Genomic DNA, 27940 nt, shown 5'->3' with positions numbered 1-27940 from the left:
CGCTTTTATTCTGAAATGAAATTGAACCGGAAGTATTGTCCCTGCTCAAGGTAGAGCAGTTAGCCATGGAGCAGTCTGAAGAGAGACGTTGGAGGGTAATTTATCCCTAAAATACATTGTGAAATACGTTCTTGGCTAAATGTCCTGATTTCCTTTTATCTGCTTTGGTCTTGATAGTGCTTTTAAGGAGTACCAAACCTTAATAAAATAGTCAGCAATGTGATTAGCTATCGATGCTAAATTGCCGAAGTAACGTTAACCTTAGCTAGCAAAGCAATGTCAGATAGACCAGGAGGCTTTAACAGAGACCCTCAGTCATTTATCTAACTGAGGATTTGCTTTGAAATCTAGCATTGCTAATCAGTCAAATGAAATCACCCAAACTTGAAAACGATGTAAAAGTAGATCGTTATAACGCCAGAACAGCCGCTGTGCACGCGGCCGTTCATCTGTAAAGCATCAAGCTGTACAAGTTGGCTCTGTGCTGATTCCTGCCTTTGTTTGTAGACACCCCGGCCCTGTGATGTCTATTGGAGTGAATTCAAGCATTGCAAAAGCTTGTGGAATAATTTCCACCATTATTACTCTCACGGCACCTCCCCATCCTGCGAGCAGTGGAAATTGGACTACTATAACTGCAAAGAGTGGGAGAAACACAGAGACCCTCAGGCCAAGGTACAGCTGCCAGATGTCAGTGTTTTAAGGCCGAAATATGTGATCTGACTGACCTTGCCCAGTGTGTCTGAATGTCCTATAGAATACATATAAACACTTGAAAAAAACTCGTCATGGAAATGAAATCAATGAATTTATACTGTGGATATTGATTTGCAGGAAGCCTTGCGGACGAGTGAGAGGAACAGAGTGGCAGAGCAGAGGAAGTTCACTCCAGTGTGGAAACTGAGGCAAGATCCTCCAAAAGACTGGCACATGCCCTTGAACCAGGAAAAACCTCAGGACTCCTGAACTGTCACTATTAACCTGCTGTTCCCGTGGTGGCCAAAACAAAGTGAAGTGCAGATTCTTGTCGCTTCATGGACTTGACAAAGTTGTTTAGAGCCACATGCTGGACAGATTGGTCGTCATTCATTATCATCTCAAGTTGTGTTCCATGAGCTGCTTTATGAAAACAGATGTGAATGCTGTGACAGTGGTAGCAGCATCTAGTGGTCAATAATGAGGATGACAGCGTGTGTTCAACGTGATCTCTGCAAAGGCGGTGTTGTTTTTTTTGCTGATAATCATTTCTCCAAAGCTTGACACTGAAGCACTGAGGCTGACTGCACTCACAGACTCACTGTTAATGAGTTTGAATGGCATGAATTGTCTTCAGTCTCTGTAAATGTGCTGTTTTGAAGCCATGGTAAATACTATGTGATGATTATATATGTATATTAATATCAATGCATTAATGACAGAATTGAGCTCTACAGTTTCAACCCAGAGTAGAGTTGTGCTGTTTCATGCCTTATGTAATTGTTGCTTTACTCTTATATAACACAAATTGAATTCAAAACAAGTTGTCTAAATAAAAAAATGTACATTTTTATTTTGTTTTCTTCTGTTATTTTGTATACAGAGGTGTGAATGTGGAAAAAAAAGATTCTCTTAATAATTTCCATGAATGTTGTTGCATTTGATACAGAAATTGAACAACTCAGGTGGTTCATACATGCAAAGTGTCCTTCACATGTGCACATGCAGGCAGTTGAAAGGCTGCATCTTGGCTTATTGAACCACTAACAAACAACGGGACACTAAATACATGACAAGACACACAGGCTGGACCCACAGCTGTTCCTGGTTCATGACTGTGTGTAAACTTTAGTGATGTCGTTGTATTTCCCATCAGGAGCATAATATGTGGTCTGTGGTGGTGTGTAGGTGGGACCTTCATAAGTGAAGGGAAGCAGAAGGGGGTCTGGCTTCAGCGCGGCATGGTACAGTTCCTCAGACTCCAACTTGAGCTCCTCCAGTGCCTCCCTCTGTGCTTCTAGGGCATGTTCAACAGCCTCCATTTCAGCCATGTGCTGCTTCTGCAAGAACAAAGACAGATGGGCTCATCAAATATAGCCCACTAAGAGCACAGGGGTCAGACGCAACATTTTCTCTAAAAGCTTAAGTGATGGAGGAGTGATGGGTAAGTGGTGACCTGTTTGTATCGAGCCCACTCCTTCAGCAGCAGGGCTCGACGCTCACTTTCTTCAAATGACAGCCTTGGTGCAGAGCGTTCCCTTTGTCAGAAGAAAAAACAGCAATTTACAGCACTTCCAAGTCAGCGAGCACCACAATTGCAAAGGACAGAACAAAGGTACAGTAAGTCAAAGAAAACCACAACTGATACATAAAAGGAAACACGAAATATTAATTGTGAGATTTTAACATTGAGTTAGTATTAGCTTTAATGTCTGTCATGCCTAAAACCATTACTTTTTGGAACAGCTAATAAAGACCTTTTGTTCAGCATGAGTTGTCGTACAGTTTATGGCCAATCCATCCCTGAAGTGATCAATACAAATGTAAAACTGAATGAAGAATGATTCAGATACAGTACCTTGTTTCATCCAGCAAATTCCCTGAAGTGCTGAAATCATCTATTGGGATAAACTCAGGTGGAACCTTCTCCAGCCTTTTCAGCTTTTTTCTCAGCCTGTCTCTCATCACCTGTTCCCTTTTTGGGTCCACTTTCTTCTTCTTTTTGGGCTCCGCGCTTAAACACAAAGCACAGCTCTATGTGAACATACTCAACCACAAGATATATTCTGAAACAGTGAAGCTGTGACAAAGTCAATACTGTAATATAGGGCTCTAGTTGCCACAATGATCTTAAATTGAACAACAAATGCCATCATATCCATATCGTTCTAGCTAGACATGACAGTAAAATTACATTACTGTGTTCTCTAAGATGACTTTTCTGAGTTGATCTTAAACTAAATTGTGTCTCAAGCAAGGTTGGACACACACCTGTAACTTTATCAGCATCACCTACTCCAGCTTTTAGATCTTTTTCCTGCTAAGGATTAAGAAATGCCTTCAGCTGTACAATCTGGACTAAAAACCATCATAGCATCATTGTTGGGCTCCTAGTGACCCTCCAGCCCCCAGCCCCAGCCCTTTGTGCATTGTGAAAGAGTACTCTGCCACTTCCAAGGTCCCATTAAATGCAGTAAACACAGTGATCGCCAAATCGTAAATGACATATGTTTGCTCCTTTTGAAGCCCCTGGGGTCCTGGGTCCACAGGGGCAGTTGATTTATAATCCAGCCTTGATCATACCTCAATGGAGCAGACGTCTTCAGTGTCATCACTGGTGAAAACCAAGGACTCTGTACAGCATGGTGATGTTCCCCGAAAAGGAAGCTACAAAACAGCACACAGTAGACAGAATACTGGTCGTGAATAACCTTGCTATGTTAGCTCCAGTTAGCTAGCGTCTTGTTACCACCAGAGAGCCCACATCGTACCGTCAACACTCACCTTGAGGGAGCGGTCTGTCGGGACAAAGCCCTGCAGAGACAGCGCGATAAGGCCAAGGACATGTTTCCACGGTGTGTTGTTTCACTTTAAACTCATACTCAGGCTCACAATAACAGAAATGCTCACACGCACATATCTCGTTGCTTAGTTCGTCCCCTTGCCTGAGTGACAGACAGAAGTGGCGCGGGAAGATGACGTAACTAACAGTGTCGCTCACAATTTCACGATCGCACTTTCGAGCATTATGTTTGCGCAGAAAATTAAGTTAACAGTTAAATATAGAGTAGTTCAAAGATATAATCAAGAGTTAAAATGTTGTGAGATATTTTTGATTTTTTTAAAGATTCAATAATGTCTTACTTTGAATCTCTATGTAAGATTTTTGTTGAATCATCCTCGACGGGTGGAAAGTTACGGTCGCATTATTTAGGGGAAAGGTCGCAGTTGTGCCAGGTTTTTATATTCACCACGCACTGGTTCAGGGAGGCAGACGAAGATATCGGTGGAAAGGTTTAATCCTGACAGTGGTGGTTTGTTGAATCGGCATCATGGCGCTTCTTAGAGGTAAGGAAACACTTCTCAGTTCATCAGGAAGCCAACAAAGCTGTCGTGCATACGGGTTGACTGTGGCTGTGCTTCTCTAAACACTGTAAATGTTAGAGATGCTTTTTTTTCTGTTGCAGCATCATCAATGACCTAAAGTGAATGTCATCACTGTAAAGTCGACCATTTGTAAATATGAAAGTCAGCAGAGATGTAAAACGTTTTCTGATCATAATGTTCCTGCAAATTAGGTGAAAGGTGACAAAAAGAGGTGCTGAACACTAACAGGTGTTGATCGACTGCAGCTCCCTTTCTGTCCATCCACAGAAGTGCACACTGTGCTTGTTTGATATAATTATAATCTTACTTAATTATTTCCAACAGTGGAGAAAGGACCCACATTCCTTTACTTAGTAAAAGTAATAAAACCACATCATTCAAATACTCAAAGTCCTGTATTTACAATATAATGAAATTATATCAAGTCTGATTGTACGTTTTGAATGTCATATCGTAACAACAGATCTCAGGTAACTGTAATGCAGCGAAAGTACATTATTACCCTCTGACTTTTATCATAGTACTACGGTAAAGTAGCATGAAATGGGAAAAAACTAAGGTAAAATACAAGTACCTCAAAACTTAAGTACAGTCACTTGTGAAAATCTGCTAAGTTTCCACTGCTGATTATCCCTTCACAAATATTTTTCACTCTTGTCTTATTCTGTGCATTTAGTTTTTGGCCCACTTTAGTGACCTTTCCTCATACAGAGTAGAGTCTAAAATACAGGTCATGTTACACAACACCAAACACACTGCTCAGGACAAGTCACCTGAGTTACAATGAGCTGCATCACATCCAAACTGAGAGCTCAGTGACAGGTCATGGCGTCCTGCACGTCCTGAGATGTACCGGGGTTAGTAAACAGTCCCATGTCTGATAAGAACCTCGGAGGTACATCGCCACAGTATTTCAAGATAAGAACGTATCTTTGGCTGTGTACCAATAGTGACTTGGTTAGATAAATACTACTGAGAAAGAGATGTATACTCTACCTCTTGTCCCTCTGGTGCAGTTTGATCCATCTGATGTTAGTCTCCCCTTTCATACTGAATCTTCCCCATCACTGTGCACTGGCTGCGTTCGTCGACCCTATGTACCACGCAGCACCTCCTGATGCTGTGATCTGGCTGTGGCTCAGTGGTGGCTGGCTTGATGCCCTTGTCGCTGTACTAAAATGCTCTGTTTCTGTGCAGGTGTATTTATTGTAGCTGCCAAGCGCACTCCGTTTGGTACCTATGGCGGCGTGCTGAAGGATCACAGTGCAACAGACCTGGCTGAGCATGCAGCCAAAGCCGCCCTCGCTGCAGGGGGCGTCGCACCAGAACTTGTAAACAGTGTCATCATGGGAAATGTCATGCAGGTACATAAAATCCAACAGATCGACAGCCACATTTAACAGATCGCAACTACCGTCACATGGAAACACAGATGTTAACATGCTTATTTATGTGCCGATTGGTGTCCCTGGTTTGTTCCTCACCTTTTCATTTCTCTTTATCTCCCTCCCTACTTTCAGAGCTCAGCTGATGCACCCTACATTGCTCGTCATGTGGGCCTGAGGTGTGGCGTTCCCATCCCAGTTCCTGCTCTAACTGTGAACAGACTGTGTGGATCTGGTTTCCAGTCCATCATCAATGGTGCTCAAGTAAGCTCTCCAACAAGGGCAAAAACATTCAGGCAGAGATACAAATGTAAATAAACCATAGGATTGCACACTCTGTGGCCACTTTATTAGATAGCCCTGTACAATCTAATGAAATCCAGCACAACTTGTTCTGCCATAAAGTCTTTCTATGATGCCTATGCCTGTCATAGAGGTGTTAATGTATTTATGGGTCTTTGCATTGAGGTCATAATTAGTGGTTTTATTGTACTGGACTGCAGTACATTCTATGACCTCAGTGATGAACATGAAGCTGAATTTCCACATCTCTGACAACATCAACAAAAACTGAAGATTATGAGCTTCATCAAAAAAAGCTTATGTTATGATTAAGATGTTAGAGCTGTTGCATTGAAATGCTTTAGATGCTACAAGTGTACCTGATAAAGTGCCCACTCAGTGTACATGTGTAAAAGACTGGAGATATGTGGCAGAGAGCATGGCCCACACATTACTTACAATACTTTACATTTATCAGTAGAACATAATGTGCCTTAATTTTAGTCTTGTTGCTCCTAACCAGAAACGTGTTACCTTGTGTGTTTGTAGGAGATTTGCCTTAGAGAGTCAGAGGTGGTCCTGGCTGGAGGCTCAGAGAGCATGAGCCAGGCCCCGTACGCCGTTCGCAACATCCGATTTGGTACAAAGTTTGGATTCGATCTGAAGGTTGGCATCAGGAGGATTTTCTCTTTTCTTTCTAAACCCTTAATGTACTCGAAGCCACGTGATGGCTGTGAAGAGCTTGTTATGAAACCCAAGACGCTTTTGACTCAAAGATAAAACTTTTCCGCGTCTGCTTGGCAGCTAGAGGACACCTTGTGGGCGGGACTGACCGACCTGCACGTCAAAACCCCAATGGGCATCACAGCAGAAAACCTGGCAGAGAAATACCAGATCACACGAGAAGAGTGTGACAACTACGCGTACCAGACGCAACAAAGGTGGAAGGCGGGTGAGACGAGTTTCATTTTTTTCATCCCTTTAAAATGTGTTCATGGTCTGCTCACCTTACACATAGTAACTCTGAAATATGTTAAAGTTAAGAAGTGAACTTTGCTGCTCAAGACAAACTCATTCTTAGTATACAAATCCTAACTTCTGTCCTTTTACAGCTCATGAGGCTGGTCACTACACAGCAGAAATTGCTCCCATTGATGTGAAAGCTCGGAAAGGCAAGGTGTCCATGGCTCAGGACGAACACCCCCGTCCACAGACCACTCAGGAACAGATGGCCAAGCTGGCTCCTGTCTTCAAGAAGGGAGGGACTGTTACTGCTGCCAATGCCTCGGTGAGTTCACGCCTGAGCTGCTGACTCCTCCTCAGGACCTGAGGTGCTCAGTTAATTTTTTATCATCCCAGTCAATGTTAAACAAGAGGTCTGTTTTACTTCAACCAGTAAGAATGTTTTAGTGTTTTCAAAATGTTCTGTCGCTGTAATGTGAGACGCTAGTTTGGTTGTTAAAGGAGTGTTGACTTGTGGCAGTTCCGCAGTTTGAGTGGATTGCACCAAAATGTATTTTAATATAAATTCAGATGTTGTTACCTGTATTACGAAATGTACCACTGTCTTCTTGATCTCCAGGGTGTATCTGATGGTGCAGCTGCTGTGGTGATTGCAAGCGAGGAGGCGGTGAAGGGACACAAGCTCACTCCACTGGCCAGAATTGTGGCCTATCACGTGTCCGGCTGTGACCCGAGCATTATGGGCATTGGTGAGTGACACCACTGTTATGGAGATGTAATTTAACCCCTTTTGAATTAAAATGAGTGACTGACTAAATACACTGTGGTAGTATCTCACATGACTTGATACAGTAAGAATTTCTGGCTTCCTTAAATCACTCCAGGTCCTGTTCCAGCAATCACAGAAGCTCTTAAAAAAGCAGGTCTGACTTTGAAGGACATGGATCTTGTGGAGGTTTGTTTCTAGCGGAAAAAACAATGTCTGATTCATGAGTGAATGAACGTTTACTTACATTGAAGTACAGAAGTATAATCATCAAATGTAAAAGTATTTGCTCTGTGTAAAAACATCCCCTGTTGACCAATATGTTATATATTAATATGTCATATATTACATTATTAGATTGTTAATACTGATGTGTGAGTGTGTAGGGATCATTTAAGGTGGAGCTAGTTTTAAATACTTTGCACACAGTTTGGAAATTTAGTCCATTGTTTTGCAGCCTAGGGCTTGGGCCCCTCTAAAGGGTCATAAGGCAAATCTGAGGGGTCTTGCAATGATGAAAAAATTTCAAATAGACAAAGTACGATTTTTCTTTTACTTTTCTCAAGTATTTGCTGTTTTTTGTGAAATATTGGATAATTTTACTTTTTTGGGGCCTCAAACAATTATTTAAATCACAACTCAGACATCAGAAATGTGACCAGGCACCCTAACAAAACACTGCTTTTGTCTAAGGGGTCACAAGCCAAAAATATATGTGCTGTATTTCATATGCAGGACTAGGAGTATAAAGTAGCTTAAAATGGAAACAAGTACGGTATCTCAGAATTGTACTTAAATACAGTGCTTAGTTACTTTTCGTTTTATTTCATTTATGTTTTGAATTATTCATGTAGTTATTCCTCTGGTGTGTCATTGATACGATTTTCTTTGCGCAGGTGAACGAGGCTTTTGCACCTCAGTACCTGGCTGTCGCTAAGGCTCTTGGTCTTGATCCAGAGAAAAGCAACGTCAACGGTGGAGCTATTGCTATCGGACATCCTCTTGGTGCTTCTGGTACACGCATCACTGCCCACCTGGTTCATGAGCTCAGGTAGGCTATATGTACAACATATCAAGAGATGTCTGCACATTCAGTAGCCTTGAATGACGAGCTTTGTTTTCTTCAACAGGCGACGAGGAGGCAAGTACGCTGTTGGCTCTGCCTGCATTGGTGGTGGTCAGGGCATCGCCATCATTCTTGAAAATTGCTGATTGAAGAAGCTGCCAATATCAGAGGAATGTCCCCAGGAGAATGTCTTGCACCACTGGCCATTTGCATAACATGAAATACAGTAGACACATGCAAGAGAGAGATAAAAAAAAAACTGATACATATAACACAGAAAATGTTCTCTTAACATGAGGCACTGCTGCTCAGTTTTTCCTCGGAACACAAAAATTTTTGTTACTTCTTTCAGTTCATTTATTAAAATATGTCTAATCAGCCCAGTGTTTCCTCTGAAGCCCCATGAGGACAAAGAGCTAACTCATGTTTCTGTGCTTGTACCAGGGTGCAAAATACTGTCTACGTATGTGCCTCAAATACGTTTTAGGTCCTTGATAACATTAACACGTCTCATATTATTAATTCATGTACAGCTTGTGTTAGGTTATAGTAATCAACTCTGAAGTTTGCCTATCACTCCATTATCAGGGATCAGTACTGTGTGACAATACATTACACCTAGCATTTTGGCTCTAGCAAAAACTGATTTTGTATTTGTGTGTCAAAGAATCTCAATAAATACAATTTTCAAAAAAAAAAAAAAAAAGCAAAAAGTGATCTGTTTTTGTTTTCATGAGCAGTGATTGACTATGCTATGCTCAAAAAACTAATAACAATCAGCCATGGCTGAATGGGTGATTTTTGATACTGAACATTTGAGCCCCTTAATGTGAATAACAGTAACCTGTTGAACAAGACAGAACAAAAGTCTGCTATTAATGTGTTACTTTTAGCAGGGATGGTATAAAAATAGATGAGAACATATCAAATGTGTTTCGCAATATCTTCCAGAAAACACATTTTATGCTCTGCTGTTGAAGGAATTTTTTTAACAATTGGCTTTCAATTAATAAAATTTGTTTTTAAAAATTGTTTGTTGATCTTTATAAATGAATTTGATATTTCCCTTCAAGAACATGAAGCTTATAAGAGTGTATAAAACAAAAATATATATTTAGAGGAATAAATTCGTCAGTTAAAATAAAAATAAAAAACAGTTGCAGTGTTGATTTTATTTGTAAATTAATAGTGAAAATAAAGGAGAAATATTTAAGACTACATGAACCATCATGCCTTGAAAGTCGACGCAATTACGTCAACGTCATCATACAGCGTCCTTATATACGTCACATCCCCGGATGTCGGTCTTTTTTTCATAGCAAAGGTAAGGAAACCTTGCTTTCGTGTTTCTGTAGGAATAAAATCTGTCTTCATCTGTGTTACAGAATAAAAAATACAGTCCTCAAACGTTAGGAGACGAATCCGTATATCTAGACGATGCATCAGACATCGTTATTACCATGATTTATCCGTCATGATTCTGTAATAATGAACACTTTGGTGTATCGGCAGTCCAAGGCCGGCGACTAGCCTTCGTGCTGTTTGTAACGTTAGCTAGCTGGCTAATAGAAACGTGTTGTCTGTCGGTAGTCGTCCGTTGTGTTTACCCGTAATATTCCGCTATCACATTAAGTTTATTTTAAACATTAAACTGTCATTTTGAGAATGTAAGTGTCTGGCTAGCCACTTGAAGGACTCGTCTGTACCATGTTGCTAACTGCTAGCTAATGTTACTTGTCATGCCTCTTCTGCATTAACGATGGGTGCAGTGTTAGCACTCAACCAAGCTCATTGAGATTTTATAATGATTGTGAGATTTTTTTGTGTTTTACTAATGCATTGTGTGATATGGTAGTGGTGATTTCAACTGTTTACCAATACATTGTGTTTTTTAGATTAGAAACACTTTATTTGACTGGATTGCTAAGTGAAAGGTGGTACCTGAACCGTAGTGCTATGGAATAATATACAATGAACTGCCCAACCAAGGCTGCAATGTTGTCTTAAGATTACTAAAAACAGCAGTATGTATATTGATGATATAGATGATAAGAGTTTTCCACGCACTTAGCTCTAGGCAGTGTTTTTGCAGTATTTTGAGCTTTGGGTCCAACGGACCTAATGGTCTGACAGACCGAAAGCTCGAAGTAATGTGAAATACTACAGGGATATGAGTGTGGAAATCTGTGTCAGTTTGCATTCGTTAATGCTTTCAGGACCTCAGCAAAGATTTTTATCAGGTGGATCAGTGGTCATCCTGCATTATCTGCAGTCTGTGTGCTAATATCTGTTTTACTTTACTTACTCTGTGTCAGATGGCAGAGGGAGACAAGAAGTCTGCCAAGAAGAAGCATGGGAGCCGGAACCCGGTTCTGGCCCGGGGTATCGGCCGCTACTCCCGTTCCGCTATGTATGCCCGCAGGGCCATGTACAAGAGGAAGGCCAAGACCACTGAGACCAAGGTGAGGCCAGACACCCGACAGAATGAATGATAACATAAGCCAAAGGTGAATCACATTTGTTGATCGTGTCTTGTTTTGTTCTTGTTACAGATTGAGAAAAAGATAAAGGAGAGACCCAAGGCCACAGTTGTCAAGACTGTTGGAGGAGACAAGAACGGAGGCACTCGCGTTGTCAAACTGCGCAAGATGGTGAGTAATGTATAAATCCTTGTTTTTTCCCTTCGTTGGAACTGTGAATGTCATTATGGTTGCAGAGAAATACGATTCAAAATTGATAAACCGCTGTTAAAATCAGTTTAGACAAGTGCTCTTTGCTTTCAATTGGGAAGGATCGCATTTGTGTTTGTAAGTCTGTCTTCCACCAGATATTTACATAATTAAAATATTAACATGCGTTCTTGTGCACTCCTATCATAGCCCCGCTACTATCCCACAGAGGATGTTCCTCGTAAACTGAGGAGCCATGGAAAGAAACCCTTCAGCCAGCACAAGAGGAAGCTGCGTGCCTCCATCACCCCAGGAACTGTCCTCATTCTGCTCACTGGTCGCCACCGTGGAAAGGTGAGGACCATTTCTAACACGTCTTGATAATGGATGGATTAGCAGAAATGAGTCATACACAGCACAGCCTGAAAAATGGTGTGTGACAGAGGTAGCACAATCCTGCAATTGTGTTGGAAGACTTAATGGTGGAATATGTAATACCCCTTGTATGACGGTGCAGGCATGAAATGGTTTCCAGAATGTAGACATAATGTTAAGAGTGTCCACTGTGGGGTTTTAAAGGCAGCAGTCTGTTTACTTCTAGGACTAAAACGGGATAATCTCTAACCGTTGTATATTGTACAAAACTTGTTTGGCTGATGCAGATTTTCATAAATCATCTCATATAGGATTGCTGTGATATGAGATTTTCATGGCTTGATAACCTCAAACAATATTATTATTATACAGTTGTAACACATTAGGTGGAAGAACAGAAAGGTTTTTTGGGGGGGGGTTGAACAAACATATTTCACAAAATAATGTCCTGACAAACACGAAACTTCATATACACTTTAAATAATTTTAGATGACACTAATACAGTATTCAATAATTCAAAAGATAACTAAATGGGCCTGGTGTGATTACCATCAATTTCCAAACTGTGAAACAGGAATACCATTGCAGCCTTGAGTGCAAGTATTGATATAATCTGTAAAGACACAATCTATGGTCCAGATGTAAACAGAATCAAAAGGTTATAACTCAGGGTATGAATCTGCATTTGTTCAGTTGATTAACACGTCTTTAATGTAGGCTTTTCACAACAACAAAAATGTGATCTGCAAATAGTTGTTCAATGGTTTTACATTGAATGTTTGCTACAGAAGTGATCAGTTTTGAAAAATAGTGCACAATTACAAAATAGAAATTAAAATTTTTACTTGTATGTATAAAATATACACAACCTGCAAGTCAAAATGATTACCTTTATGATTGTTAAAGATATTACTTTTGGGGACTACAAAATCATTACATGATGATGGCGCCTGTAAATAAAACCAAATGTTGAGCATCTAAACCATTGTTTTCATCAACAGTTAAGTCAGTTGTGGCAGTTTAATTCAGAATACACCACATTAACCACTTTACAATTTATATTTGAAATTGAACCTGTTTTAACGCCAATAATGCAGTTAGAGGAATCTAATACAGAATATGTGGAACTTTGCTAAAGGAAACTCCACCTGAACCGTTCAAAATAGTCTGTTGTGTGACTGTTGTCATAGTCTGTTGTGTAAAACTGTACATTTTTTATGCACTGACACTGGGAGTGTTTTACTGATTGTAATCATGGTGGACTTATCATCTTTCCTCAGCTGTCCTAGATAGAAACAGTCTTAAATTGGCAACATAATCACAGTGCTGTTGTCCATCACCAGTTTTACAGTCATACAACACATAGTATCAACAGATATTGGCCCTACAAAAAATAACTAAATGAAAATCTGTGGCACATCCTCACTCTGCATGAGAATAATCACTGTAATCACACCCTTAGCACAACAGACATTGTCCCTCCCTCCCACTCTCAAACGCTACATGGGCAAGTTATGGAAGCATGCAAGTGTGCCCACACACACTTCGAGCCGTGGCTGACCTAAATAATGTTTCAGCTATGAAAGTGACAGGCAGATAGCCCTCTTGATATATATATATTTTTTTAAAGTGTGTCACGTAGATTCATTTTCCCTGTCTAAATAGCTTGGCATGAAACTGGATTGCAGCTATAGATTTGTCTTATCCAAACGTGATGAATATGAGCGAATATGTTTAGTCTTACAGGACTGAGCTCATGGCTTGAGTTGGATAGATATTCTTCTGTCCTTCTTGTGTGTTCAAGTTGGCACTAAATATTAGATGTAGTGGTTGATGCAGTAATTCTAGCCTTATTTGCAGAACTCTCTGATATAGTAGCTGTATGCTAACAATACTTGGCTTTGTTTTTTAGCGTGTGGTGTTCCTGAAGCAGCTCTCAAGTGGTCTCCTGCTTGTCACTGGTAAGGATGGCTGATTTTGATCACTCAACGTTTCTGCACATAACAGTATAATCAGCAGATTTAAAAGTAGTAGCACTGTGAACAAGATGTTGGGCATCTTCATACAGCTTTTCTAACATTTGCATTTTCTTGTTTGAATACTTTTAGGCCCTCTTGCCTTGAACAGAGTCCCCCTGCGCCGAGCTCACCAGAAATTTGTCATTGCCACCAACACCAAAATTGACATCTCTGGCATGAAGATCCCCAAAACTCTGAACGATGCCTACTTCAAGAAGAAGAAGCTGAGGAGGCCCCGTCACCAGGAGGGAGAAATCTTTGACACAGAAAAAGAGGTGAACCAACTTGAATATTGTCTATATATTACCGCACACATTTTGATCACTTCAGTGGAACTTGGACACCCAGGTTTATGACACCCGGCTCACTGGTTTTCTTCTCAAACCCATTTGCAGAAGTACCAGCTGACAGAGCAGAGGAAGGAGGACCAGAAAGCGGTGGATGCTCAGCTCCTGCCCCTCATCAAGAAAATGCCTCAGATGAAAGGGTACCTGCGTTCTTCCTTCTGCTTGTCTAATGGTGTCTACCCACACAAGCTGGTTTTCTAAATGTGTTGTAATAAAGAGTACCACCATCTTTAGCCCTCCCTTGCCTCATTTGTGCTGATATTGTGCGTGTGTGTATAAAGCTTGGATGTTTCCTCGACAGACGAGTCATGGACTTGCAGCCATCTCTGCGACATAGAATAAAATGTATTTCCATAGCTCAAAGGGTACATTCAGCTTGATTTATTTGTGAATTTTCCATTATCAGGTTTTATGGAGTCTTATGCTGAAACTCTACCTGGTAACTAACTACACAAACATAAAAAAAGGCAAAGTAACACTCAAAGTTAAAACTCCCCTGGAAAAAGGAGCTGTCTGCGAAATGCAGGGACTCATCAAATTGAACCTATTGACCCCAAAATCTTGAGATGCTGTCCCTTGATGTGCTTGAGTTTTTTTATACCTGACTACCTTCCAGATGTGATTGCTAAGAAATATCAAATATGCATATGGGAACTTTATGGTTTCATCGCATTTGTCAAGTTAACAAATAGACTATACAAATATAAATATACATGTCAGTACGACAATCATCCATACATCTCCAACATTTTGAGAATTTGGTCATATGAGATTATAAATAATTTAGTTTGCATATAATGAAGCAGTGCAATGAAATAACCACACCAGACATTGGACCCAGACAGCTTAAAAGCTATGCTTTAATAAAAAATGACATGTCTAAAGTAACAAGACAAAAATAAATACAAGTGTTTCATCTCTTTAACATGGCCACGTTTTTTTTTGTTTTTGTTTTTTAAATCCTCAAAAACAACAAAGTAGAAAGCAGCACAGAAAAAGGCAGTGGCCCCTTGCCAAGGAATGATAGTGCCTTTGTTGAGTCAGTCAGTACTGTATGTAAGGTCAGCTGATGTTGAGAAAACGCATTCCCTCAGCCCGACTTGAACAGCAGAATGGCCACCTGACCCAAGTAGAAGTAAATGAAATGCTTGGTCTCATGAGTCACGTAACTGCCAAAGTTTCTTCCAACGATGCAGTGCCAGGTTGGGTTATATTTCTTGTCAAACTCCTGTGTGGGACAAAGACACAGTGTGTTATTCAAACATTTGTGGACAACGATGGTTGGAGTTGCGAATAAAGGACGTCTCCTTAGAAGAATACATTGCTTAATGAAGCATGTAGTGTCATCTGTGTTGAAGAGTAAAACCAAGTGACAAACCACCTTTGTCATTTATGGTTTTAAAGGCATGGACATCACACGTAACAAGTGAACCAAATATGTTGTCATGAGATCAGTGTAGCTGGAAAAGATGAATAGATCTAAAACTAATGATTTTACTCCGAATGTACAAGTATCACTTTTCCAGGCTAAGACTAATATTACTGCAATTCTCAATAATGATGTTACTGAGTCAAAATACATGACTAAAGTGTCGTCAGGCTCTGAGAGCTACACACACTTTAGAGGAGCACACACCCAAAGCTTGAGTTGGATGATTTATGGTGACAAAACTTAAGTCTGGGATTTTGTTCACCATGATATTCTAAAGTGTTGTCTATGGCGGACTTAACGGCCACATGGCCAAAACCAATTAGTTTTGTTAAACTGAAGGGAAATTAACAATGAGTGCCTTTGCCCATTTTTATATATATACATTTTTTTCCCTTTCGTTTATCTCATTTATAAAACAAACAATTCTGTCAACATCACCAGGCTGTAAAAACACCCCCAGTAAACTTGTACAATCACTAAAACTTGGGAGAGCTTCAAAGACAGTGAACAGCTATACTCAAGTTTTTCAGTTTCTTTGCCAATGCTACATCATGGTTTGCTCCTCCCTTCACTGAGGAGGAATGCCACTGGGGAGACAAAAATGTGGGCATCTGGCCTCTGCAGGGCAGTCAGTCCAAGAGGAGCAGGTTTCCTCAGGAAAAGGGGAAACAATTGCAAATACCAGGCTGGGTGTGTCAATAAATGATGCACAGGATGGTTGGCCGGTGAGTGCCAAATAGTTTTATTAGTTGCAGTCGCATCACTGCAAAAGCTGTCAACTGAACAGAAATGTGAGGCTCCTCACAGATCAACTGGTTAAAGCCTCACTGTGAGAACTGGACTGAACAGATGATGTTTGATGCGTCAGCAATGGATTTACCTTTTTGATGAATGCAGCGATGTCTTTCTCGATGTTATACTTGTCCAGGGCCTGTGTGGCACACTCCACGGCGTCCTGCTGCATGTCCTCCGACATGTCGGCGTTTTTGATCACTGCCTTCCTTTCAGACATGGTTGCCCTGGGAAACCAAAACACAGCGGAGGATTGATCATCTTCACGGGCGCATTGGCGCACACGAAACGCGATCGACTCGAGAGCCTGAGCATCCCAACATCCCCAACGGTCGATCGACTTAAACGGTACTGTCAGAGGAGCGTAGAGGATGTTGTCGGCCAGTAAAGAAAAAGAATCGGTTAGTTAGTGACGACGCTGTCATTACATAATAACTGACACATAATATCTGAATTAGCCATTTCTACAAGTGTTGCATAACAACTTCCATCAGCAGCAAGCCCGCTGGATGCGCGCTCTGCGTAGTTTCTATGGATACGCAAGACATTTGAGATAATAGTCTCAAATTTACCCGAGGTTTCATCAAGAATCGTATGAAATATGAGGCTGCTAAATGACAGCATATTTCTGCTACTAACTAACGCTAGAAAGTAGCGGAAAAAACAGCCCGTCTGCCTCAACGTGCAGAATACCAAAATAAACACCCCGTTCTCATAAAATAACGTTTTGCATAAAATAGGACTTTACATTATCTGAAGTAAGGTATCATAGAGGGAAGGGTTTACTAAGCACCGTTCGCCACATGCATATTCAGCGGTGATGAGTTGTTGATTAGCTGACGTTAAAGCGCGATAACTAGCTACTCATTCATCCTGCAAAATGAAAAAAAAAAAAAGAAAAAAAAAACACCGTCTAACAGTAAACACAGATGTTACCATTTCATAATACTTCAAAAACAACACATTAACCGTCCCATTATTTACTGCATGCAAAAATCTTACATTTACCTTCTAGTCTCCTGTATAGTGCTTATCTAGCTTTAAAACGACGACCGCTCCTGTAGTGACAACTCCCGCGAAGTGGTTGACACAAAAGTAATGTGGGTGTGTAGCGGTAAGAGACTGCTGCCTTGACATCTTCCCATTGGCTGATATTAATGATTTGGGTGCTGTCATTGGCCCATTCAGGCCTCTCTTCCCGGTTTTTCTTCTTGCATTTTATTTCAAACCATCATGCTTTGCGACAGGCTCGTTGCTGAGGTAACCTTAGTAAATAACTTGACTGGAGATAGCGTCGTGGCAGGATTTAACGATTTAACAATTTACAAAATTGGCAATAAGGTCAAAGAATATGAAAGAAACATTAAATAATATTATTACAAGAAGCATTTCTCGTAAAAATATAATGTTTTAACTTAATGTTATAATAAAGTCGTTTAGGAAGAAACGTTGTTTGTTTGTTATGGCGTCAACAACAACACGTGTAATTACAGACGCTGTAGCTTGCCAATGAGAAATTAAAAATGTATGTTTGGATGTTGTTGTTCATAACTTGAGGGGCATTGTTGTCGACTGTAATGAAATACATGCTGATAATGGAGACATTGTCCCATTTCACGACATTTTAAATGCAAACGTTTCAGGTCAAACGCGATGCTCAAGATGATCCTGTAAAAATACCAACAACAAAACGTGTATTCTTTGGTTAACAATATCCACAGCATTACGTACCTCACCAGATGTTATCTAGGAAGTTTCTTGCCATAACGAGATAAAAACACGTTTCTTACCCATCCTACATACTCATCCCATGTTATGAGGGATTGTCTGTATGACTAAAATAAACAAGCTTTCATGTTTCACATGACTTTATACATAACGTTGAAAATGAAAATAAAAGCTGACACCTTTTTTTTTTTTTTTTTACCCATTTATTTGTCATACATGCTCAAAGTTAACAGTTGGCTGTTAAACCCACACATCTCTCTTTCTCCCCATGTTTTTTTCCCCTTAAGTATTTGCAAACATCCACATACTAAAGTCCTAATGCTAATACTCATGTCTGTGTTACATATTCAAATATGAGTCACCAAAATATTGTATTTATGTTACCTCATAAACTTTACTACTTTTATCTGCTGCTTTCAAAGTGCCCCCATGAAAAGCACTGAAGACACGGTAATGTCCTGACCTAACACATGTAATCATCTTCACACACGCCACATAAAACACATCCCAGTCAGTCAGTGTAACACTGGGGAAAATATATATTCTCATTCATCTCTAATCTCAAGCACTGTTGTATTTTTTCCGATTCATTTGTTTGCCTGAAGGTTTAAAAACACCACCTTTCCATGGTGAATCATTAAAAAAACTACTATGATATAGTAGTGATACTGCTGTGTTGTCTGCATGTGTAACATATATACAGGTGTGGTAAAATAAATAAGTGTTGAGCATGATTTACAAACATGCATAAAAACTGAGCCCAAAGGCCTTCCCAAAGATGGATGACCATGTAGAATTAAACCTTAGGTTAAAAAAAAAAAAGGGGGATGATTTCAACTTATGAGAGGAAAAAATGTTCAAAACAAATTTTAAAAATGACTTTCACAGTTTTTTCTTTTCAAAAACATAGTTGCCTGGTATATAAAAGAGTGACACACTAACACACACGTTTGTACACATGCATCTGATCATCTTGTTTTCAGGAAAGCTGGAGCTTCAAGTACAGATGTAATGATGCACATGATGCCTTTGCTTCACTCGCTGCGGTCCTTTGGCTCTCTGTATTTGTAGTGGATGTATTCAAAGATGTCTCTCTCACTATCTACAAACAGAGGCTCCCCTGCCACACCTAAAGCAGATCCAAAGAACAAAAATAGTTCATATTAAAAGCTGAAAGTGAGAGTCACTGGTTACCGACTGATGGCAGAAGTCACACAGGACTGGAACACAGTTCAGCAAGTTCATATGTCTTATTTGCCTGAGACTCACCGGTGACTCCAACTGGTCGAATGGTGTACTCATTAAGTGTGAAGCCCTTCTCCAGAGCATGAGCTCTCATGTTTTTATTGAAGATATCACTTCCAGTGAAATACAGAACTCCACAGTAGTACTGGTCTTTGGGAATTAACCTTGGTGGGGAATGGGGAAACGATTGATTAGAAGAATTAACGAATAAAAACTAAAGGTTGCCTCTTTAGTTTTCTTGCGGTACATCCAAGTGTACATAAGTAGGCCTGTTTGGTATTATCATTGGTAGAGGGGATGTTTTAATTTGAAGATCAAAAATTTGATACCATCAAGAAACAAATGTTGAGACAAAGAATCATCTAGTATCCTGTTGTGGATTAGTATGTGTTAAAAGCTTAACTGTAAATGTTGAGAGCAACATTAAGTAAGGCACCTGATATCAATACGCCTGTGAAGGTATTCTTCCTCATCGTCATCATTCTGCTGCAGCTGGCAGACTCCCTAGAAAAACAAGACCCGGCACATCTTCACCACAGTCATGCGTCTCATGGGTTGGGTGTACTTCTTGTACTAACTATGTTACAAGTCAGAGCATAAAACACACACAGCTGAGCACACAGGAGAAAATAAGCACAGGCCTCACCATGAACTTGGTGTCTCCTTTGGAGAGAGTGTCAGTCACAAAGCCAATGGACTCCAAATGGTCCACCACTGCATGAAGGAGCTTGGGCTGGAAAAGAAGACAAAACGAACAAAATGACAACACACTGCATTTCCAACAGCATACAGTAATTGAGTTACAGGGGGGAAGAGTCTTACCTGCTTCTCGGTCTCAGAGGTGTAGTTTGGGTGGGTCAGCAAAATATCAATATCACCGCTCGATGCAGCACCTGGTAATTATGAACATGGTCATGATTGCCAGAGGTCAAACTCATATCATTAACTGAACAGTGACTGGAATAAACTTGAGGGGAAAGTTTTACCTCTCCTGTAGCTTCCACAGATTGTTCCAATATAATCTGGATTGATCTTCTTCAACTCTCCAAGGATAAGAGTCTAAACAAAGAACACAGTGTAAGAGCACACGCTGTGTAAGAAAACATAAAACTAAGCTGAAGATAAATGAAAAACATAAATTGCATCATCACCTCCATCGTTTCCATTTCAGTTCGTGGAATCCTTTTCTCAAATTCCTCAAAGTACCTGATGGCAGCAAAATAATTCATTAAACACAGCTCTTGTATCAAGAGGAAAACTCTACGATATTCAGACACATTTAGAAAAAACATTGTAAGAGGCTTCAGCCACTTACCTGAGCCCAATCTGCTGATGATGGTTTAGCTTGTGCTCAATCTTTTTCAAATCTAAAGATACAGCAAACAATAAAGAACAGTGCTGATTTGAAGCAATACCAAAGACACCATATACAACTTTTATTGAGCATACAACATACTGCACGTCACACGGAGGATGAATGACATTAAACAAACATGTGAACAATTGTAATGGGAGTCAACTGCTGAACAAACCTTCTAACGTCTTCACCCCTTCTTCAAAAAACTTCCTGGCGGCAGCAGGGCTAAAGTCAGGATCCAGGAGATGCAGTTTATTACATGTAGAGCATACAATAAACCTACATGAACAAATAAATCTTCCTGCCTCCCTCTCGAGTGGTCACTGAATTAGTGACCTGGTGCATTTTAAAGGTCCAGTGTGTAGGATTTAGTAGAGATGAGGCTGCAGGTTAGAACCAACTAAATACCCCTCACCACACCCTCTGCTATGTTGGCCACTAAAAACATGAAAAGCGTCATCTGGTGCCAGTGTTTGGTTTTGTTTGACCTGCTACCTCTGTAGATATAAAGAGCTCATTCTAAGGTAACAAAACAACAAAGACTCTTATTTTCAGGTGATTATACACAAATGAAAACACAAGTATGAATATTACATTCAATTTCTGCCATAGTCTGCCAATGCATGCCCCTAAACCTTACACACTGGACCTTTAAGTAGTCATAATGCTTTTCAGTGTAAACGTCAACAAACATTAAATGATTTTCCATTTTGGATTATTAACACTTAAGACATACCCAATTCCAGTAACTCTGGTGAGGAAATTGATGGAAGAGCTGGTGTCATCATTTCGAATCTAAATACAAAAGCAGCATATCAGTCTATGTAATGCGTTAAAATTAAGCCATTATTAACCACACAAACAGTGTGGCATCAATCATGTCTTCTCACACCCGAAGACTCACCTTTTCCAGTTTCCGCAGTTTGCCCGTTTGTAGGAACTCATCAATCTTTTCTGCTATTTTAGCTCCAACACCATCCTGTTGAAATGTGAAACATGAGGGTGGTGAATAGTGCAATGTGCAGCAGTTACATAAGATGTGCCAAGTAGCTGTTGACAAACATTTTCAGGCTACAGCAGAGGGCATCACACAACCACTCCAACATAAGCACATTGGAAGTCAATTAATGAAAGCAGTACAGGCCTAGTCATTTGTCCCTGTCAAGTTCAATACAGAGAAAGATATCAAAATATGCCTGTAGAGAATCTGTTCTCTGTGAGAAGTCACCAAGAAAAAAAAACATGAAAACATGAATGGATTATATGGACTCTGCTTCTATCTATGATGTTCATGATCATCAGTTACACCAGTTGCTTTCTTAAGAAAGCAATTTTCCACGAGTAGTCTGATGATATCTCTGTGTACAAGGACATGCAAGCCACAAGCACAAGAGTGACATGGTACCCATGATATCAAAACTGTATACAGAACACACTGAGCAATACTGACCACCGTATCTGGGTGTCTTAACTAAAACTATTAACCATTTTCACTTCCAAAAAGGTGGGGTTTGTTGCAGGACTGGTCACACTGCATTGCTGTGTCTCAGTTTGTAGTGTAGTCATTGTCACCAGGTCAAATTTTCAGATATTTACACAGTCTATCCACAATTCACTAATGTGTCTTTTATTAAGGTGAGAACTGTAGACCTTAAAACCAAATTCAGTGCACGTACCAGTTTTTTGGCTTCTTCGCCGCTTTTGATTTTGTTAGGGTACTTGGAGATGGTAGATGCTGCTTTCCTAGACAGGGAAGAAGCAAAATGATTTGTAAAAGACATACAAAAAAAGCATAAATATATTATAAAATAAATACATCTCATACAGACACACACCTTATTTTTATACACACACACACACACACACACACACACACAAATTATTATTGCATAGCTATTTCAACTGTATGGTCATTTTGGAGGATGTAGTTTTGTAGTGCTTGATACAGAGAGGTGTTGATGTCCACCCCATTCCTATCAATGAGGGCAGACTAAATAATTGGAAAAAGCCTTCAGCTTCAACACAGTGATTTTCGGTCTTCATGAGTTCATGATCTGCATTAGTTTCAGCTAACTGAGCATGAGAGACCGACAGCTGAGTGCATGTTCTCTTTGCATCCTACATTCGCTGTTTCCATAGCATTACATTTGTCATCACACGTTGTTGTCCGAACGATAAAGAAACCGTCATCTTTCAACAAAGCACACCTCTCTGCTGAGGCTTCAGATGCTTACCTGTAAGCGTTGTACTTGTGTATTGCCCTGTTGACGTTTTTCTCATAATTGGCCAGCTCTGGAACACAAACAGGACATTTCATGGTTTAATAATCACCAAATACCTCTGTAATTTATTGCTACTATTCCAGGAAAATGCCGACTCAGCCGAAGGCATTTAAATGACATGCAGTGACAACGCTTAAGCGTCAGAGCCGAGAAACTCACATTTTAGTGCCAAGCAAAGCAAATGACGAACGCGAGAAAGACAGTAGCATTTATCATAATATTTACGAATGTCTACTGATCATGTAAACTTATTTTTAAGCTATTTTTAATTGAAAACAACCCAGCTATGACACTAGCTTCTGTTAGCTAGGCTCAACCGTCCCACCACACGTACCGACAAGAAAGTCTGTTATTCCCTCATTTAGGGATTCCTGCGGCGCTTTCCTCTTGCTCATTGTTGATCTGACAAACACTCAAATGTTCCTGTGAAATACTGACGGTCTTACATGCACGCATGAAAAGTTAAAACCTCTTAATAATGGTGACTAGCCCAAACTAGCACATTAGCTAGCTCAACCTGAACAATGACTCAAAGACGCAGAGGGGGTGGTGCGTGCGTAATACGTCAGGAGACCCACGTTGATGACATCATAGCGTTCATTTAAAAATCAAACATGAAACGACTTCTTTAACGCTGATCAGCAACATTTATACTATGCAAAGTACTACATTGGACTTTTTAATATCCAAGTGGTTAAAAATATAACAAATACATCATGACTTCACAAAAATATTCATTATTGCAAACCAAGAGTGGATTTAGACAACAACAGAACAAATCACATCTCAGCATACTGACAGAGTTAAGAGTTTTCACTCTGAAGTTTACAGTACATCTGTTCATTTCATAGAAAACTGCATACATTCAATAGCATGTTTATCGTTCCTTAAGTAACTGATTATTAGTAATCTCAATGGTTGATGTGATGTAATATTCAGTTTATAATACAAAAATTTAAATTTACAAGAGCAAAATACTCGCAACATTAAAATAATGATCTATTTTACAAAGTTCAGTGTTATGTTACATAATTCAAATACAAACATGAAAGTGAATTTCAATAAAGCTTCTCTCTCTCCTCCTCATCCTCCTCCGGTGTTAAGAATCTATTTTCATATAAACTTTGTCCCTGGAGAAAATTTTAATGGCCTCCTCGATTTCAGAGAGCCTACAATCAAGATGAGCACGACGTGAGCGAACACTCAGACTGTCAGCTTTGAGAGGCAGCGACAGCAGCTCAGTCACCAAGGAGCGATGAGCTAAGGAAAAAAAAAAAAAAAAAAAAAAATCAAATATTCACTATACATGTTGTACTTTAAAAGGTAATGTTGCCATCATTAATGTAAGGGGAAAGACACAGAGTGACATACTCTCTTTGAGAGACTTCAGAGTCTCCTGTCTCTTATTCTCAGGCATCAGGGTGTGACCAGCTGGGGCTGTAGGATCAGGGGCATTTCTCCTCCTCTCCTCCTCCTCTTTATGCCACTGCTTCTTCCTGTCCTCAAGACTGAGTGGTTTTAAGCATCAGTGAAAAGGAGAACACAAATGCAGTAAAATAGTGTCAAAGAATGTCAAAATCCATCTGTGATGAATTGCACGTTTTCATCCAACTGGCTACTTGAGTTGATTATGATTTGATTGCAAAGTAAGAAGGTAAGATAGGCATAAGAGTACTCACTACTGGGGCACCTTTCCCTTGACTGCACTGGGGACGGGCTTATCACTGAGGTTTGTCAGTGACTGGGAGCGACGCGGCACAGTTTTTCCTGCAGCCCGGGCATTATGTTTAATGAAGTCTATTGCCTGGCCTTTCACCTGTAACTGTATCCACATATAACAATATATGGAATTAAAACAAAAAGGAGCAAAATACATATACATGTTAGTCTTTAATAAATATACCAGAGGTGCAATGCTCTTGGCAGAAAAAACACAGCAATATCAAAAAACTAAACCTCATATTGTGTGTGTATCAATAAGTAAACATTTATTGGCAATTCTCACTTGCAAGTTCTCGTCCTGCGTAGAGTTGCAGGTGGACAGGCCTTGCAAAGCTTGAGGGGAGTTTTTGGAGTGTGGTCTTAGTGGGGCAGGCCCATCACTGGAGTGAGCCTTCAGAAAGTTTTGACACTGTGGTTTAGCAGTTGGACTTGAAACCTGCGTGAAAAAGACGGGATTAAAAGTGATCCGGGGGAAATATTCAGAACTCAAGGATTTTCATCATTCATAGACACACTCCTTACTTGTAGCTGCATCATCACTCTGGATGGGACATTCTGGTATTTGGAGGAGGTCCATAGAGCTTTGACTGGAACCGGACGAGACTGTGCTCTCTCAGCCTCTTGCTCTTTGCAGCGTCTCTGGATCTCCCTGAGCCGTCGCACATTCTCTTTACCAAAGTCATATACCCGCTGTTCTAAGGGTAAAGTTTTGCAAAAGTTGTCTAAATTACTGTTTCATTTGCATACTTGGTGAATGTGCTAAATCAGAGTCAAAATGAGAAATAAGAAGAACACTGACAACATCCTGACAACAGAGCTGCTCTTTTTTGCACATCACAAATTTACATTGCTGATAAATCAATTGCACTTACTCTGTTTGGGAACAGGAATGACAGAGACACCATCTAGTTTGAGCAGCTCCCCCACTACCCCTCTCTGTCCTCGCTCCAGAATATGGGTAGCGTTGGGGCCAATGCGGGGACGCTGTGTTGGGGTACGAGCACTGTAGCAGCCAGGGTACAACACAGGATCTGGAGCGACTGGTCCTGAGAGCAGGGCCAATGTCCCATCATGGTTTCCCTCTAAACGACCACGAGCTGAAGAAAGAAAGAAAAACTCAACACGGAGAGAGAGAGAGAGAGAGAGAGAGAGAGAGAGAGAGAGAGAGAGAGAATATATATATAGGAGAGGCCTGTGGCTGCATCTAACCTGAAGCAGGTCGCCTGTAGTACTGAGGGAACAGAGAAGGATCTGGAGGGATTGGCCCAGATATCGATGAAGGTCCTTCACACATCTTCAAAAACAAAAGCAACAGTATGAAGTTACAGCTTCGCCGACGAAATATAATCAAGTCAAATAGAAAGAGGTACAACAATGACAAGGTGACGATTGTTTTCGTGTTACGTCATGATAAGCAAGATAGTAATTAAACAGTGATTTCCTAAGGCCTGGAAGTGGTGTAATAACTGCATTTTAATGTTTTTTCTAGCAAAATATCAGTAAGTGAGGCGTTTAAACCAAATCACACAGACGGACCCGGGCTATGAAGATGTGTCGTTGCTTTGACTTTATATTTTGATCAGTCGTCAGATGCACAGTGTCGCTAAAACATTTGGATAAAATGAGTGATTGAATCGATTGCTTATTCTTGAGAATACAGCTGTGAATATCCCTGTTCATCGGCGTGACATTGCTCGTTATCATAACCTTACGGTGTGTGACGATGGCCATAATTAATTACTTCGGTGTAAAGTTAGCTGGCTGACAATCAACACAGGATCTGTCGACGACTTCCTGCGCAGATACTAAACACAAATATGCGTTTAACGAAAAATATTTCTAGCAACTGCAACCGGTTAAGTTGCCTAAACTAACCAAGTTAATTAGTCTACCTTTGACGTCTTCTTGTCAATCAGTTGAAGATTTTGTTCACGCGCACTGATGACGCCGAGGTATCAACACTTGTTTTAGTAGCCTTCACCATGGCAACGGTGCAGCCGCACACAGAACCAGACCCGACAGAATGGACAAGCCACCCGAAACAGTCTTACTCCTGCCAGAGTATCAGACAAATGTATCCAAACCATTTCACTGAAACGCCTTTGGGTGTTTATCAGAAATAAGACACAGATACAGCGGTGGGCTACTAACAACAGCCTACAAATATTGTATTACTGTCGACTATTTCGCAATTTGTGCCGTTAAAATTATGCCGCATTTGTTTGGAGACTACCAATTAATAACAATAACAATAATAATGCGATGATAATAATATTAATAAGAATGCATATGCCTCACATACAACTCACCTTTAAGTGGCAGTTCGTCTTGTTATGCAGGTTTCCCTGCTTTCTTCTGCCTGTGGAGCAGGCTTCAGATCTAGCAGGTGCATTTCTGTTGTAATCCCGTTGGATTTGTCTTTGTAGTCCCTGAGTATTGCCTTTCAGGTTCATTACAGACCCCCTGTTTATTCAGTAGACTACGAGTACCACACCCAAACTCAAACTATGGCCTTAGTCTACTCCTAATTAAATTATAAGTTTTTGATTGCTAGAGCATGCTGTGAAATTACAGTGTACGCAGTCTGAGATTAAGGTCAGCCTGACACGTGATTTCCGGGATAAAAAGACCCTTTTTATCAGCGATATTAGTTAGAGGTCATTGCCCCCGAGCGGTGTTAGAGTCTTACTACACCAAAACGATGCAGCATTTTCAAGATCCTGGCTCGCACTGTTATGTCACACTGGCAGCATCCATAATGATATACGTGTATAGTAAAGCGATAGCATTGAAGTGATTGCATTATAAGAATATTGTCCCTATTACTACAGTCCATCAACTCAATTTAAATGACCAAATTTTTACTTTGTCTTCAACAAGTGATTCCTAACCTTTTTCTTTAACCTTTTTCCCTTTCCCATCAGTGAGTAAACTGACGAGTCCTGACATATTTCATGGATATTTCGTATTACATTGATATCACTGATAACAAGCAACTGACAAACTGTACAATTCACTCAAATAGTGAACACAACAACTGCAGGAAGTTTGTGTAAAGCAAGCTATTTGGATGAACTTTGAGCAGACTATTTGCTGTGGATATTGCATCAGAGATTAATTTTCCTCATATTTTAGGAACGTTTTTTTAATTCTAAAAATAAGAGTTACTTAATTTGTTTTTATTTTGACAAATTCATTGTTTTATTTATGCCCTTATCCTGTGACATTTAGTTTAATACGTATCTAAACCCCTTGTGGATCTTTGGTGACCCCTAGTGGGGGTTGAGACCCCCAGGTTGGGAACCAATGTCTGAGGCAAATGTAAACATAGTGTGTTTTAGGGACAATTTGATGTTGATGTGAAGAATGCATCACAGTATTAGATATAATATCCCTTTTTTAAACAGAGGTTTATATAAAATAAGAA

General features: G+C 40.2%; 7 protein-coding genes across 9 annotated transcripts; 3 read left to right on the top strand and 4 right to left on the bottom strand.

Annotated features, from left to right (window-relative positions):
- The first annotated feature begins 35 nt into the window (after window positions 1-35).
- On the top strand, window positions 36-1549 carry c5h22orf39 (chromosome 5 C22orf39 homolog). Its single transcript, XM_076730743.1, has 3 exons — window positions 36-95; window positions 508-675; window positions 835-1549. Exons 1-3 carry the CDS (start codon window positions 66-68, stop codon window positions 964-966), a joined length of 330 nt encoding a protein of 109 aa, XP_076586858.1. The 5' UTR covers window positions 36-65; the 3' UTR covers window positions 967-1549.
- On the bottom strand, window positions 1511-5171 carry mrpl40 (mitochondrial ribosomal protein L40). 2 transcript variants are annotated; one of them, XM_076730741.1, is made up of 5 exons: window positions 3481-3664; window positions 3280-3363; window positions 2555-2710; window positions 2153-2234; window positions 1511-2036 (listed from the first exon to the last, which is right to left on the bottom strand). In XM_076730741.1, the coding sequence occupies exons 1-5, from the start codon at window positions 3540-3542 to the stop codon at window positions 1806-1808; spliced, it is 615 nt and encodes a 204-aa protein (XP_076586856.1). In that variant the 5' UTR covers window positions 3543-3664; the 3' UTR covers window positions 1511-1805. The 2 variants fall into 2 exon arrangements, with proteins under 2 accessions (XP_076586856.1, XP_076586857.1); XM_076730742.1 differs by lacking the exon at window positions 3481-3664 and adding an exon at window positions 5080-5171 and having other exon boundaries at window positions 1675-2036.
- Window positions 3902-9569, top strand: acaa2 (acetyl-CoA acyltransferase 2). Its single transcript, XM_076730739.1, has 10 exons — window positions 3902-4044; window positions 5281-5447; window positions 5604-5732; window positions 6300-6416; window positions 6555-6702; window positions 6863-7038; window positions 7333-7462; window positions 7598-7668; window positions 8376-8530; window positions 8610-9569. Exons 1-10 carry the CDS (start codon window positions 4029-4031, stop codon window positions 8689-8691), a joined length of 1191 nt encoding a protein of 396 aa, XP_076586854.1. The 5' UTR covers window positions 3902-4028; the 3' UTR covers window positions 8692-9569.
- Window positions 9570-9860: 291 nt separating this feature from the next.
- rpl6 (ribosomal protein L6) lies at window positions 9861-14184 on the top strand. The gene is made up of 6 exons (XM_076730886.1): window positions 9861-11007; window positions 11098-11196; window positions 11425-11568; window positions 13503-13551; window positions 13699-13883; window positions 14004-14184. Exons 1-6 carry the CDS (start codon window positions 10861-10863, stop codon window positions 14154-14156), a joined length of 777 nt encoding a protein of 258 aa, XP_076587001.1. The 5' UTR covers window positions 9861-10860; the 3' UTR covers window positions 14157-14184.
- Window positions 14185-14791: 607 nt separating this feature from the next.
- dynll1 (dynein, light chain, LC8-type 1) lies at window positions 14792-17293 on the bottom strand. The gene is made up of 3 exons (XM_076730887.1): window positions 17188-17293; window positions 16268-16406; window positions 14792-15183 (listed from the first exon to the last, which is right to left on the bottom strand). Exons 2-3 carry the CDS (start codon window positions 16397-16399, stop codon window positions 15046-15048), a joined length of 270 nt encoding a protein of 89 aa, XP_076587002.1. The 5' UTR covers window positions 16400-16406; window positions 17188-17293; the 3' UTR covers window positions 14792-15045.
- An 810-nt stretch (window positions 17294-18103) lies between these two features.
- polb (polymerase (DNA directed), beta) lies at window positions 18104-23375 on the bottom strand. The gene is made up of 14 exons (XM_076731710.1): window positions 23126-23375; window positions 22744-22801; window positions 22186-22252; window positions 21414-21488; window positions 21246-21304; window positions 20685-20734; window positions 20468-20519; window positions 20304-20358; window positions 20139-20211; window positions 19975-20045; window positions 19799-19885; window positions 19589-19656; window positions 19177-19316; window positions 18104-19036 (listed from the first exon to the last, which is right to left on the bottom strand). Exons 1-14 carry the CDS (start codon window positions 23184-23186, stop codon window positions 18942-18944), a joined length of 1011 nt encoding a protein of 336 aa, XP_076587825.1. The 5' UTR covers window positions 23187-23375; the 3' UTR covers window positions 18104-18941.
- Window positions 23376-23423: 48 nt separating this feature from the next.
- Window positions 23424-27120, bottom strand: enkd1 (enkurin domain containing 1). Of its 2 annotated transcripts, XM_076731074.1 has the most exons (9): window positions 26823-26901; window positions 26406-26566; window positions 25723-25807; window positions 25386-25610; window positions 25036-25208; window positions 24797-24949; window positions 24471-24613; window positions 24163-24299; window positions 23424-24051 (listed from the first exon to the last, which is right to left on the bottom strand). In XM_076731074.1, exons 3-9 carry the CDS (start codon window positions 25805-25807, stop codon window positions 23891-23893), a joined length of 1077 nt encoding a protein of 358 aa, XP_076587189.1. In that variant the 5' UTR covers window positions 26406-26566; window positions 26823-26901; the 3' UTR covers window positions 23424-23890. The 2 variants fall into 2 exon arrangements, with proteins under 2 accessions (XP_076587189.1, XP_076587188.1); XM_076731073.1 differs by lacking the exon at window positions 26406-26566 and having other exon boundaries at window positions 26823-27120.
- Between the last annotated feature and the right edge of the window lie 820 nt (window positions 27121-27940).

This window comes from Chaetodon auriga, chromosome 5 (genome assembly GCF_051107435.1).
Source record: "Chaetodon auriga isolate fChaAug3 chromosome 5, fChaAug3.hap1, whole genome shotgun sequence".
Lineage (NCBI taxonomy): Eukaryota > Metazoa > Chordata > Actinopteri > Chaetodontiformes > Chaetodontidae > Chaetodon > Chaetodon auriga.
Note: the sequence above shows the minus strand (reverse complement) of the source record. Positions and strands in the feature narration are given on the sequence as shown.

Bases quoted from the DNA above. Each gene is read 5' to 3' on its own strand.
- c5h22orf39 (XM_076730743.1), top strand. From the start codon at position 66: ATGGAGCAGTCTGAAGAGAGACGTTGGAGG. The intron at 96-507 runs GTAATTTATCCC...CTTTGTTTGTAG, and splicing joins CTGAAGAGAGACGTTGGAGG to ACACCCCGGCCCTGTGATGT. The intron at 676-834 runs GTACAGCTGCCA...ATTGATTTGCAG, and splicing joins ACAGAGACCCTCAGGCCAAG to GAAGCCTTGCGGACGAGTGA.
- dynll1 (XM_076730887.1), bottom strand. From the start codon at position 16,399: ATGTCTGAAAGGAAGGCAGTGATCAAAAACGCCGACATGTCGGAGGAC. The intron at 15,184-16,267 runs GTAAATCCATTG...TGTCCCACACAG, and splicing joins TCGCTGCATTCATCAAAAAG to GAGTTTGACAAGAAATATAA.
- rpl6 (XM_076730886.1), top strand. From the start codon at position 10,861: ATGGCAGAGGGAGACAAGAAGTCTGCCAAGAAGAAGCATGGGAGCCGG. The intron at 11,008-11,097 runs GTGAGGCCAGAC...TTCTTGTTACAG, and splicing joins CCAAGACCACTGAGACCAAG to ATTGAGAAAAAGATAAAGGA. The intron at 13,552-13,698 runs GTAAGGATGGCT...GAATACTTTTAG, and splicing joins TGGTCTCCTGCTTGTCACTG to GCCCTCTTGCCTTGAACAGA.
- mrpl40 (XM_076730741.1), bottom strand. From the start codon at position 3,542: ATGTCCTTGGCCTTATCGCGCTGTCTCTGCAGGGCTTTGTCCCGACAG. The intron at 2,711-3,279 runs GTATGATCAAGG...TTTGTGTTTAAG, and splicing joins AAGACGTCTGCTCCATTGAG to CGCGGAGCCCAAAAAGAAGA. The intron at 2,037-2,152 runs GTCACCACTTAC...TTGTTCTTGCAG, and splicing joins AGTGGGCTCGATACAAACAG to AAGCAGCACATGGCTGAAAT.
- polb (XM_076731710.1), bottom strand. From the start codon at position 23,186: ATGAGCAAGAGGAAAGCGCCGCAGGAATCCCTAAATGAGGGAATAACA. The intron at 22,253-22,743 runs GTAAGCATCTGA...TTCCCTGTCTAG, and splicing joins CACAAGTACAACGCTTACAG to GAAAGCAGCATCTACCATCT. The intron at 21,489-22,185 runs GTACGTGCACTG...ACATTTCAACAG, and splicing joins GCGAAGAAGCCAAAAAACTG to GATGGTGTTGGAGCTAAAAT.
- acaa2 (XM_076730739.1), top strand. The intron at 5,733-6,299 runs GTAAGCTCTCCA...GTGTGTTTGTAG, and splicing joins CCATCATCAATGGTGCTCAA to GAGATTTGCCTTAGAGAGTC. The intron at 7,669-8,375 runs GTTTGTTTCTAG...TTCTTTGCGCAG, and splicing joins AGGACATGGATCTTGTGGAG to GTGAACGAGGCTTTTGCACC.
- enkd1 (XM_076731073.1), bottom strand. From the start codon at position 26,966: ATGAACCTGAAAGGCAATACTCAGGGACTACAAAGACAAATCCAACGG. The intron at 25,808-26,822 runs GTGAGTTGTATG...TTGTTTTTGAAG, and splicing joins AGACGAACTGCCACTTAAAG to ATGTGTGAAGGACCTTCATC. The intron at 24,300-24,470 runs GTGAGTACTCTT...AAAACCACTCAG, and splicing joins AAGGGAAAGGTGCCCCAGTA to TCTTGAGGACAGGAAGAAGC.